The following is a 12397-nucleotide window of genomic DNA, read 5'->3' on the forward strand; positions in this document are numbered from 1 at the left end:
ATTTTGGGGGCCAGGTGAAATGGCGCAAATTGCAGTCGCATAACGTGGCAGGTGGGGCGTGGTGAAAGTTATTTTCCAAACTGTAAGGGTGGAGTAACCGCGGCGAAGTGGTGACGTGGGTTGGATAGTTTGAATATTAGTGGTGGATTCAATCATGACTGATCAAATGATTGTTTTTCATTACAGTGCAGTGCACTGTTCTCAGCCCAACGATGTACTGCAATGTTCTGAAATGTAAACTGATACCCTTGAGCAGGAGGTGCAGAGTGCAAAATGCACAGCACCCAAAACAGATGATGTCAAATTACTGGTGCTATGCAAAATGTTTTTCAGCTAAGATGTGGATGTCCACAAAAACATATGCATGGACCTAGAAAAATTTCTGTTTTGTGTGCGTAGTTTTTAACCTAGTACTGTGGGTCTGCAAGATATAGATGTCCCCCAAGGAAACAAAAATGGCCGCTATGCGGACCTCATAGAGCCTACATTATGTATCTGTGCAGCAGTAATGGTCATTGACCAGAATGTCACATTTCAATAAATGTTTAGCAAATGTACGTGTGTGGGAATTTACTTTATTCTTCCTCTTAATCATCTCTACTTTGCACTTAAGTTTCTGGACAATGAAAGGACATTTGTGTTTTTGTGCCCTGTTTTAAACACTATAGCATAACCAAATAGACAAGCCAAACATACTGAATAAAGTGGGTTTATGTGATTTGGGAGATCTGGATGCATCCTCGCCAACTAAAGTGTGCAAAAAACAGCAATGGAAGTGTGTACCTAACTATACGCGGGATATTGGCAATTTATTCCGCCTGTCCCAAAATAGGGCCCTCGGTCTCATATTGACAGATTGACATATTTGATTGATTGATTCGTTCATTCATTCATTCACAACTTCCATTCCTTCTACAGGAAGGAAGCGATGATAGGGAACAGTTTGTTCTCCATTTTCTCAGCAGTGATCATGTTGACAAGTAAATGGGCAAAGTCTTTTGAAATGATTCTACTGGCACAGTTTCTATTTGGCATCTCAGCGGGTAAGCAAACAGCAAATTATTTTCTATACTGTACATACTGTAACAGCTCACATTTACCTCTGTGGAAACAACTGACCTGACAATGTCTTGTGACGTTTAGGTACAACACAATGCATCCATGTGATATACCTAGGAGAGAGTTCACCAAGAAAGATAAGAGGATTGGTGACAATGACGTCATCAACCTTTATATCACTCGGCAAGCTATTTGGACAATTTGTTGGACTGAGGTCTTCAATTATTGTTCTCTTTCTTTAAAATAAAGAAACATTGATTGCTGTGCATACAGTACATATAGACAATAATTTAGCTGTAATGCAATATTCCATCTGCATTTTTCCAGTGAGATCCTCGGTCGTGAAGACTTGTGGAACGTCCTTCTCTCTGTTTCAACTTGCTTCTCAGTTGTTCATCTGTTCGCATCGCCGTTCTTTCCTGAGGCTCCCAGATACTCACTGATAGAAAAAGGCAATGTTGAGGAATGCAGAAGAGGTTGGTGAATTTTCCCTCGTGCACGTCACTGTTTACAGGATGTATTGCCATCGGACTCCCCCTTGCCTCCTCAGTGTTTGCAACTCCATGTGTAAGAATTATATTTAGAAGAGATATCTGTCTCTGGATCGCCTAAAAGATTTCCTTTTCCTTTTTGATCTTCTGTACAGTTTATGTTTACAAGCTGTACAAGTTTCTTTTTTTGTTTTTGTTCCCATTCTTCTCTCAATCTAGCTCTCCAGAGTCTGTGGGGTCCAGGTGATTACAAGCAGGACATTGAGGAAATGGTAGCCGAGCAGGAAGCCATCAAGGGAGCCCCTCCTAAAAGTCAGCTGGAGTTCATTCAGGACAGAAGCATCCGATGGCAGCTCATCGCCATGACAGTGATGAGCTGCGGCATCATGTTCTCTGGTGCTAGTGCGGTACGAGGCGTTAACATTTTCTTTTGTGCTAAAATGTATTTTTTTGTTATTTGGGGACCTCTCAGAACAGTACGCCAGCCAGTTAATGTCAGATTTTAATAATATTGTAGTTGTCTTGAATGTTTTCAAAACATTTAAATTGATTTCTTACACTTTTAAAGTAGCCAGAAAAATATTTTCTGACTTTTGCTAGGGGTCCTTACTCACCTAGGACACTCCTGTGCCTATCTCTATAGAGGGTATGCGTGTGACATCATCATCAAACCAGGAAGTTATGCAGGAACGCCTACTGAGTGGCAAAAAACTACTTTCTGGCCTTGACAGCCCATACATCCACACAGAAAAGTCTTATCTGATTGCATTAAACAACATTAAACAATGTTAAACTCACTTTGCCTGTTGCTTTGCCACTCGATTTGCCACTCGATGTGCCATTCACTTTAAGCATGCGCATACTCTCTATATAGTCATTACATTCCTCGCACTGCTCTTGCTCCAGAATAATATCAAGTTAGATCATAATTGAAGCACAAAAGTGTTGTGGCTGGGCTCTGAAAACAAAAATGTATAGGCCCTACTAGTAGGCCTACTAGTATCCATTTTCTGGTCATTTAAAAGGTTTGATTAAATTGTTATTTTCAACTGCAGGTTAATCTCACATGTTAAAGGTCAGGTCAAGATATTTCTTGCACTTTCTCATGCAAGCAGACAGCAGACATGTCACATGTTGACATGGAAATAGATTCACTTCACCATGTAACCAAGAAGGTATGCTGGAACTAGCATTACTGTAATAATGCATCCCGGTGGGATGCATATCATAGTCATTCCTCAGCTGCATCGCAAAACTGATGCAGTGATCAGCACTGGAAATGTACGTGGTTGCGGCATATGGGGGGCTGACAGTGACAGGCGACTCAAATGTGTCCTGAGTGAAAGTCATGAGGCCCTTCAGGGTGTATCAGCAGCAGCACTGTTGAAGTGGTTTCTGCGAATTGAGCCAAAGACAGTGGAACTTATATGAGTACCTGGATACTGCTCATCTCCATCCTACTGGCTGACAGTGGGTAGACTTCTTCATTGTTTCAACACTTATCATACACCGGTTTGAATGTGCAGAGAGAGAAAGAAGGTGACATTAACTAGTTAGTCATGGGATCATCCTAACTAGATAGGATGGGAAATATACTGTAAGTTAAGTTTTCGCCGTGGCGTTCAGTGGCCATTTTGGATTGCCCAAATGGCAACTTTGGGCAACCACAGCTAAATGGTTCTAGAACACCATATGAATTCAAATCAACAAAGAAATGTCATAGGAAACAACTAATTAGTCTTGAACACATGGGAGCATCAATGGATTATTGATTTTTGTTTTACATTTTAGCACAAGAATCGGGAGTACACCTCTATATACCAGTGGTCCGGATATACATTTAGTTATGCATTATCCTCTGTCATCAACAAACACTCACTTCACCCTGTCTGTAAGTTAGACATTAGTCTCACAAACAAAAACGTCACTATTACACAATCAGAACCACAACACTGGAAAAAGTAAAGTGCACAATGTCATGTGTAACTCAAACTCTTCATCTTACAGATCACCACCTACTCATTTGACATCTTCCTGAAGGCAGGTGTCCCAAGGGAGAACATTCGCTACGTCACGCTCGGTATAGGAGCATCTGAGGTTCTCAGCTCCATCTCATGTGTGAGTGTAACAGCCTAATATCTCCCTTGGGTTTGAACTCCATCTCATGTGTGAGTGTAACAGCCTAATATCTCCCTTGGGTTTGAACTCCATCTCATGTGTGAGTGTAACAGCCTAATATCTCCCTTGGGTTTGAACTCCATCTCATGTGTGAGTGTAACAGCCTAATATCTCCCTTGGGTTTGAACTCCATCTCATGTGTGAGTGTAACAGCCTAATATCTCCCTTGGGTTTGAACTCCATCCAAGGGGGCAGGCAGACTTTCCCACGTTGAAGCTCTGGGTCCTAGTGGTAGGAGGAGGGACTACAGGCGGACCCGTGGATTCATGACCGGGAAACCCCGTGCAGCTGGGCTTTAACGTTGAGCGCTCGGTTGCCCTACGTCACTCAGGACCTCAAAGTTGAGGTCCTGGGAGGGACTTCCGGCAGTCTTCCGGGTGCTTCAAAACGCCACTGAGCAACTTCCACTGACATGAATAGCTGGGGGGGCGGAGCTTCGCGCCAGTTCAGTCTCTATTATATATATATACTCTATGACTCCATCTCATGTGTGAGTGTAACAGCCTAATATCTCCCTTGGGTTTGAACTCCATCTCATGTGTGAGTGTAACAGCCTAATATCTCCCTTGGGTTTGGACTCCATCTCATGTGTGAGTGTAACAGCCTAATATCTCCCTTGGGTTCTCAGCTCCATCTCATGTGTGAGTGTAACAGCCTAATATCTCCCTTGGGTTTGAACTCCATCTCATGTGTGAGTGTAACAGCCTAATATCTCCCTTGGGTTTGGACTTCGGTAGATGTTTGCTTTGCCATGCAAGACAGATTTTCAATTTGCAATGACAATCTGTCAGTGTGATTGCTGAATAGTTGGATAAAAGCTCAATGGGAAGGCATAATGCATAAAGCCTTCCCTTTGCATAAGGGGCATGGCCAGGCCTGATTTACAGCTTTTCAGGCATATTTTTACCCTCTGCAGGAAATCTTTCTTTTACAGTTATGCAGGAATGCCTACTGAGTGGCCAAAAACTACTTTCTGGCCTTGACAGCCCATACTGTACATACACAGGATTCCACACAGAAAAGTCCTATCTGATTGCATTAAATAACGTTAAACTCACTTTGACACTCGATTTGCCACTCACTTTATGCATGCGCATACTCTCTATACATAACTTTTCAAATAACAATATGGAACAAAGACACATACGTTTTAAATAGCACATACAGAAATACTGTAAGAAATATTGTTATGTGTTTCAATCATTAAACAAAGACATGATGTGAATTTACATCTTCAAACTATTCCAGTAATTCCATTTAATGTGATTTTTCTTTTACACACCCGCTCCGACCTTGTGGTTCTTCCTTAGGGGTTGCTCATAGAGTCTGTAGGGAGGAAGCCTTTGCTCTGGGGAGGCTTCGGTGCCCTATCAACCATCCTGATGTTAACCACTGTCTCACTCAACCTGAAGGTGAGCCTACAGCCTCTGGCGAGATAAGCATAGTCTCACATAGCCGGATGATCAGAGAATGCTTTATTAAGGATAAATAATCCTTTATACAGTAAGCTCTGTGCATAACTGTAGTCCCGGGTTTCTGGAGTGGCATACCTATTTCCTGTTCCGGTTCATTTTCCCATTGCTTCATTTGATTAGCTGATATATATCATTGCTTCATTTGATTGGCTGATATATATCATTGGTTAATTTGATTGATTGCAGTGGAGACAATCATACAAAGCTGTGGGACAATGAACCGAAACAGGAAACCTGCAGAGCCTATTATGCACTTATTGACGTTCTAAAGTGGGAACAATGATTTATAAAGGTTACTTTATTATTCACTTATTAACAGTTAACTATGCATTTTGTATCTACCTGGTCTACAGTGGGAACAATGCTTTATTAAGGTTACTGAACCTCTAGGCATGTCTGCAGGGTCTGCTGCAATACGTTCTCTCCAACTAAGTAAGACACTCTCTGACCTTTGGACAAGAACACATGTCGTTGGTTAATAATGACCCCTGCAATCCATCAATGAGCTACTATAGCAGATCTTCGATGATCTGAAGGTATTATTGCTGCTTCTGACTAACTCACAGTCTGTGTCGTGGCCATTGAATACTCCTCCTGAGGTGTGCCATGTCACACTGCCGACCTCACTGCACTCTCACTTGACTTAACTAGAAGTTTGGGCTGCTGCGGATAATCTCCCCAGGGATTTGTTTTTCCTGTGGAAGATTTTGTCTGGTTTCCAGGCTAGCTATGCAGCCCTCACGTCTAGAGTTTGGGCCACTACGCTTTTTGAGTGGGAAGAATTGTCATGGTCCTGGGCTGTGGTTTGGCGTCAGGACCTCTCTACGCTCTAGAGCTGTTAAAAACATTTTCAAAAGTGTATGATTTCTGTCTGCGATGTTTCATGCACTTTTTCCACAGACGCATAAATTGTGTCACCTGTCTTATTACAGGACTCCAGTGAGTGGGTTCCATACAGCACTGCAAGCTTGATTTTCCTCTTTGTGATCTTCATGAGGGGAGGACCTGGTATGCAGAAAATCAAGCTACAATAACAACTGAATATTTATGTATACTGTATACACAAACATAAGTTGCATACAAAGGTAAATGTGTCCAACGATGTAATCTTCCCAGGCGGAGTGTCAGCTTCTCTTCAAAATGAGACCTTTGTCCAATCCTATCGACAAGCAGCGTTCGTCTTCACAGGGATCCAGCGCTGGATAGGATCAGCTGTGCTAGGCCTCATCTTCCCTTTCCTTATTGTAAGTACACTGCTTTGCTGATCCGTTAATATCCCCATAACCTTGAGGGGGGTGGGGATTAGTAGTCATATATTACCTATTTTTAACAGCTTTTGAACATCGGAATCCAATTGTAACTCATCTCAGATCTAACTAGAAATGCACTCTGTCGAGGTGCCAATTTGCGCCTTGCACACAAGTTGTGCACAAGCAGAGCACGCAAGTACTGCTACTAACTAATGTCTATTACAACTGCTGTTCTAAACCCTTTAGACCCGTTATTGACCTTTTACCAACCTTGAAACGTACGTCACCATCAACAGCCAATAAGGGTCACCATTCAAGCTACGCCACCAAAAATACACAATCCCTGATTGGCCAAAGGGACCACCAAAAATTCAGAAACCCTGATTGGCCGAGGCAGTCACCGACATACGCAGCAGAAAACAGTACTTGCGCTCTGCTTGCACAAGTAATAATTCATCATGTGGATCATGATTAGATTTATTTTAATGCATTGGGACATGCATTTCTTTTTATTCACTGTGACGATGATCTTTCAATCTCAACAAATTTCATGACAATTTGGCCATCTAATCTTGAGTTATGTTGATAACAGTTATAAGTAGTGGTGCATGATGCACATCAAATAGTAAATCGTCTGCATTTTTTGTATAATGCATTTATCCAAGTGCTTTACAGTGTCGGCAATGGCACTTCAGTACATTTAGACACGACCAAGCATTTCCTCCCCGAAATCACACACACTTGGCACTGGGATTGAAAGCCTAAAGGCCTATTCACACTCTACAGTTGTAGGTGATAAGTTGACCACTAGTCCGGGAGCCGTGGGGGTGAACGTGGTTTTGTCAGATAAAGTTTTTTTCTCAACTGATTCTTGTAGCTAGGGGTCACGTCTTAAGAATTCAAGAGGTGCCCAGTTATATCCCTTGAGCATTTTTTGTTATTAACCCCTTGATGCCCGAAACACTGAAAATCCACCTAGTATTTAATGCAAAAAAGTTGGTCTAAGCCAATTTGATGCATTTAGACCAAGTATTTTTGCATTAAATACCATAAAACTCTATTTTGGGTGGATTTTCAGTGTTTCGGGCATTAAGGGGTTAATAACAAAAAAAGCTCAAGGGATATCACTGGGCCGCCTCTTGAATTCTTAAGAGGTGACCCCAAGCTACGAGAATCAGTTGAGAAAAAAACTTTATCTGATGAAACCACGTTCAGCCAAAAATTACCCTTTCGCTCCCGGACTTGGTGGTTGGGAAAACTATACAGCATGATGTCACTTGTCGGTGAGAACTCACCGCTCACCCGAACACATCTCTGTTTTACTAACCTTATCACCTAAAACTGGAGTATGACTAGGCCTTAATGCTTAATCTGGTTTAGCATTTAAAGCGGTCCGCTCATGTGAGAGGCAGTTGAGTTCCACGTGCGTCACAGAATTTTTGGGAGGAAAGGCCCCTTATTAGCTTCCTAGACAGCCTCTTGAGCCACAGGAGCCCAAATTAGGGGCAACAGCCGTTGTCCCCTCTTTTAGATAAAGAAAATAATGAAGCTGTCTGATATAAATCAGCACAAGTATTCCAAAACTACCTTTTATTGAAAAACACTAGAACCTGTAACGCTTTGATCAAATCTTACTGAGATTTGTTTCATTCACCCAATATTCATTAAAATGGACGTTTTATTGTTCTTGTATTTCATTGTATTGTACTGTATGTGTTTTGTATGTATAGTTTTACTACCATTTTTAAGAGCCTGCTCAAGGACTATACAGATAAATTAGCTTATGGCTAACTCTGGGCCATTTACATGGATGTGAAAACTGAAATGTTGATTAATGAGCATTGTCAAATAAATAAATACAAATGGTTCCTTATAGTTCTCTATATTGGTTAATCACTGCTCTCTATGTCCCCAGGATGCCTTGAAGTCTTTCATCTTTGTGCCGTTTGCCATGGTGTGTCTACTGGCCTCTCTGTATTGCTACTTCCTCATACCTGAGACCAAGGGGAAGACTCTACTGGAGATCTCAGAGGAATTTAAAGCCACCACTGTCTGCTGGAAGTCTCCCTCACATGACAAATACATGGAGACCAAGTTATGAGGCTGTTCAGAAAACAAAATATTAACAGCTCTACTCTTTCCAACGATTTGACAAGACCTTTACCCGTCTCCCACTCCGTGTTTCATCTGCAGATTAGCCAGCGGCATACCAGGCTAATCTCACCTGGCAATGTCTCACTGGGCTGATGTGGCAGATTTGGAAAAAGTGGAATTTAATTGTTATTAATTTCTTTCTATGGTTGAGTGGCAATGATCACCCAGTAAAGCATAATCATTAAGCTCTAATGAATCATGAAAAGTGTATTTTCTGTAGAATGATAACACAAAAAGGACACAATGACCCGCATCTGATGCCTGGAGAAAGTCTTTGACCAAAACGTTGCTGAAGTAAAAGTATTCATGTTGCAAGTGTAGACGGTGTGCAGGTCATTGTGTACTTTTTGTGACACATTAAAACACAAACACATTAACAAAAGTGAATCTAAATAATCAGTGGTGACTTGTGGGGATAGTCCACTAGCCAGAATATGAACTGTTGAATGAGTACACCAAGGTTTTATGTTAGAAATGTTGAGTATGGGTCCCCAGGATGTAGAAACTGCCGGATGCTAACTTGCATATGTTGAGCAATTTTCATATTTGGCATAATATGTGACCATACCATTAACAACCTATAAGGAAAAAAAATGTCATCATGCTTTATGTACTGTAGCATGTGACGTGTCAAACTAGGGCGTTTTCATGATGCTGAATCCATTCCAAGCACAAAAACACTCCTTGGGCTAAAAACGGCCATAGCCGTCATCACAAATGTGATGATGTAAGCACATTTGGGCAAGTGGCTATATGGCCGTTTTTAGCTCAATTGTTTTGCAAAAGCTACCGGGCCCATAGCAGCAACATCACTACCGCTACTGGGCCTATAGCAGCAACATCACTACCACTACCGGGCCCATAGCAGCAACATCACTACCACTACCGGGCCCATAGCAGCAACATGACTACCGCTACCGGGCCCATAGCAGCAACATCACTACCACTACCGGGCCCATAGCAGCAACATCACTACCGCTACCGGGCCCATAGCAGCAACATGACTACCGCTACCGGGCCCATAGCAGCAACATCACTACCACTACCGGGCCCATAGCAGCAACATCACTACCACTACCGGGCCCATAGCAGCAACATCACTACCACTACCGGGCCCATAGCAGCAACATGACTACCGCTACTGGGCCCATAGCAGCAACATCACTACCGGGCCCATAGCAGCAACATCACTACCACTACCGGGCCCATAGCAGCAACATCACTACCACTACCGGGCCCATAGCAGCAACATCACTACCACTACCGGGCCCATAGCAGCAACATCACTACCGGGCCCATAGCAGCAACATGACTACCGCTACCGGGCCCATAGCAGCAACATCACTACCGCTACCGGGCCCATAGCAGCAACATGACTACCACTACCGGGCCCATAGCAGCAACATGACTACCACTACCGGGCCCATAGCAGCAACATGACTACCGGGCCCATAGCAGCAACATCACTACCACTACCGGGCCCATAGCAGCAACATCACTACCGCTACCGGGCCCATAGCAGCAACATCACTACCGCTACCGGGCCCATAGCAGCAACATCACTAACACTACCGGGCCCATAGCAGCAACATCACTACCGCTACCGGGCCCATAGCAGCAACATCACTACCGCTACCGGGCCCATAGCAGCAACATCACTACCGCTACCGGGCCCATAGCAGCAACATCACTACCGCTACCGGGCCCATAGCAGCAACATCACTACCACTACCGGGCCCATAGCAGCAACATCACTACCGCTACCGGGCCCATAGCAGCAACATCACTACCGCTACCGGGCCCATAGCAGCAACATCACTACCGGGCCCATAGCTCACACTCACTCACACACACTCTCTCTCTCTCTCTCTCTCGGAATAGGGTTGCCCCCAATCACGATAGAAGGGTTAAGCCTGCCATCTAGTGTTTGCTGTGGTCCATTCCTACTGACCAGTTTCCTTTGGACAGCTGTCCTGACCTTGTAGCATAAACACAGACAAATAGCATACAGTGCAAAACTATTCTTCAGTGCTGATGGTCACTAAAGTTGTAGGTGGTTGTACTGTAGTAGGTTCCAGTATAGGCCTACAGTCCACCATTATGAAACAAACATCATATGTTTGAAACAATGTCATATACACTGAAGAGTGAACACAAATAAAGATGAATACAATAACAAGTATTTTGTCTGCAGTGTAATTTTTTCAAGGTGTCCAAAGGTGAATTATTCAAAGAATGTGTAGCCTATACAACTCCTCTAATGGAAGTCAATTCTGATCCTAATGAGTACGACATGGATTATGCGCACGCACAAACACACAGTTGGGAAACCCTTCAACTATGAATATTATGCCCACTGTGTCCAACAATCCCAACCATGTGTTGGGAGAGAAAGACCACATTGAGGTCCGCGTTGATGATACACAGATACACAATGTAACTGTGTCCCAGCCAAGCTCAGCACAGAATATGTACACATAGCTGAATCAAGTGGATGTGTCTGTTGTACCATGTCATTCTGTCTATGCATTGAACTGCCATTGTCCTATGAGGTCCAATTGTATGTATGAGGAGCAACTGGCTATGATGCTTTGGCAAGCTTGGCATGCTTTGACATTTTCCTGAGAGAGAGAGGAAGTGGACAAACAGGCACATACAGTATACCTAATCTGATGTACAGTTGGGTGCCACCGATATTGTCCCTTATTATTTGACCCATTTAGGCCTGACCTCAAAATTTTAAAAAATCCTCGTTTTCTGAAAAAAAAATAGCAGACCTACAAGCTCGTAGCGCGCCACTCGGTGGCGCGCTATGAGCTTGTAGATCTGCTATTTTTCAATAGCTTAATTATAACATAGTTTAAAACACCAAAAGGGGTTCCCGCCCAAAATGGGTTACCTGTCCTTTTGCGCAGATCACGCAAACCTCAGCAAAAAGAAAAGGACAATATCGATGGCCTCCAACTGTATGTGTCTGACTATGTAAAGTCATTACATTTCCACGAGGCAATCGAGCCTCCCTGGTTGTTGTTGTTTGGGGCGACTGTGGCTCAAGAGGTAGAGCAGGTCGTCCATTGATCCATGGGTCGGCGGTTCGAATCCCGGCTCCTCCTGTCTACATGTCGAAGTGTCCTTGGGCAAGACACTGAACCCCAAATTGCTCCCGATGTGCTGGTTGGTACCCTGCAAGGCTTCCGCCGCAATCGGTGTATGAATGTGTGTGTGAATGGGTGAATGTAATGCACAATCTATGTAAAGCGCCTTGGATAAAGGCGCTATATAAATGCACCATTTACCATTTAGATGCTGTGTGAGGCAGAATATAATCTGAAAACGGTAATTTCCCCCAAATAAATGATTGTGGAGGTGACGAGTAAACAAACAGAGTCCTCTCAGATCCACTTTGCTAGGCAAACGGGAAGTGAAGACAATTAAAACAGCAGCCTTGCTGTATCCTAATAGTGAGAGCTGTGGAGTCAACAGTCTTGTTCTCCAGGGAACTGTTACTAAGGTGACACAGGCTCTTTCTGAACAAACAGGCAGGAGGATTTTCATCGATTCTACCTTTCGTCAGACGAACCCTGTACTTAACTGTAATGCGTCATGAGCAAGCTATAGAACTATAGAAAGTAACTATGTTCACATTGTTCACTGTAATCTGTGCTATCTAAAGCAGCGATGTTAATTATCTACGCATAGGGAGCCCCTATTTTCAACTTCTCAATAGGCCCCCAAATAGGACATTTTGAAGGGAAGGTAATCACTAATGCCATTAATTCTGGGATTGCTT

The 12397-nt window shown here is 43.2% G+C and overlaps 1 protein-coding gene across 1 annotated transcript; it reads left to right on the top strand.

The window, feature by feature from the left end:
- Positions 1–928: 928 nt before the first annotated feature.
- On the top strand, positions 929–8554 carry slc2a9l1 (solute carrier family 2 member 9, like 1; the record flags this gene model as incomplete). Its single annotated transcript, XM_079516966.1, has 9 exons — positions 929–1043; positions 1144–1273; positions 1387–1535; positions 1770–1957; positions 3558–3668; positions 5039–5140; positions 6136–6142; positions 6320–6447; positions 8369–8554. 9 exons carry the CDS (start codon positions 929–931, stop codon positions 8552–8554), a joined length of 1116 nt encoding a protein of 371 aa, XP_079373092.1.
- Between the last annotated feature and the right edge of the window lie 3843 nt (positions 8555–12397).

Source organism: Electrona antarctica (assembly GCF_951216825.1).
Source record: "Electrona antarctica genome assembly, chromosome: 12".
Lineage (NCBI taxonomy): Eukaryota > Metazoa > Chordata > Actinopteri > Myctophiformes > Myctophidae > Electrona > Electrona antarctica.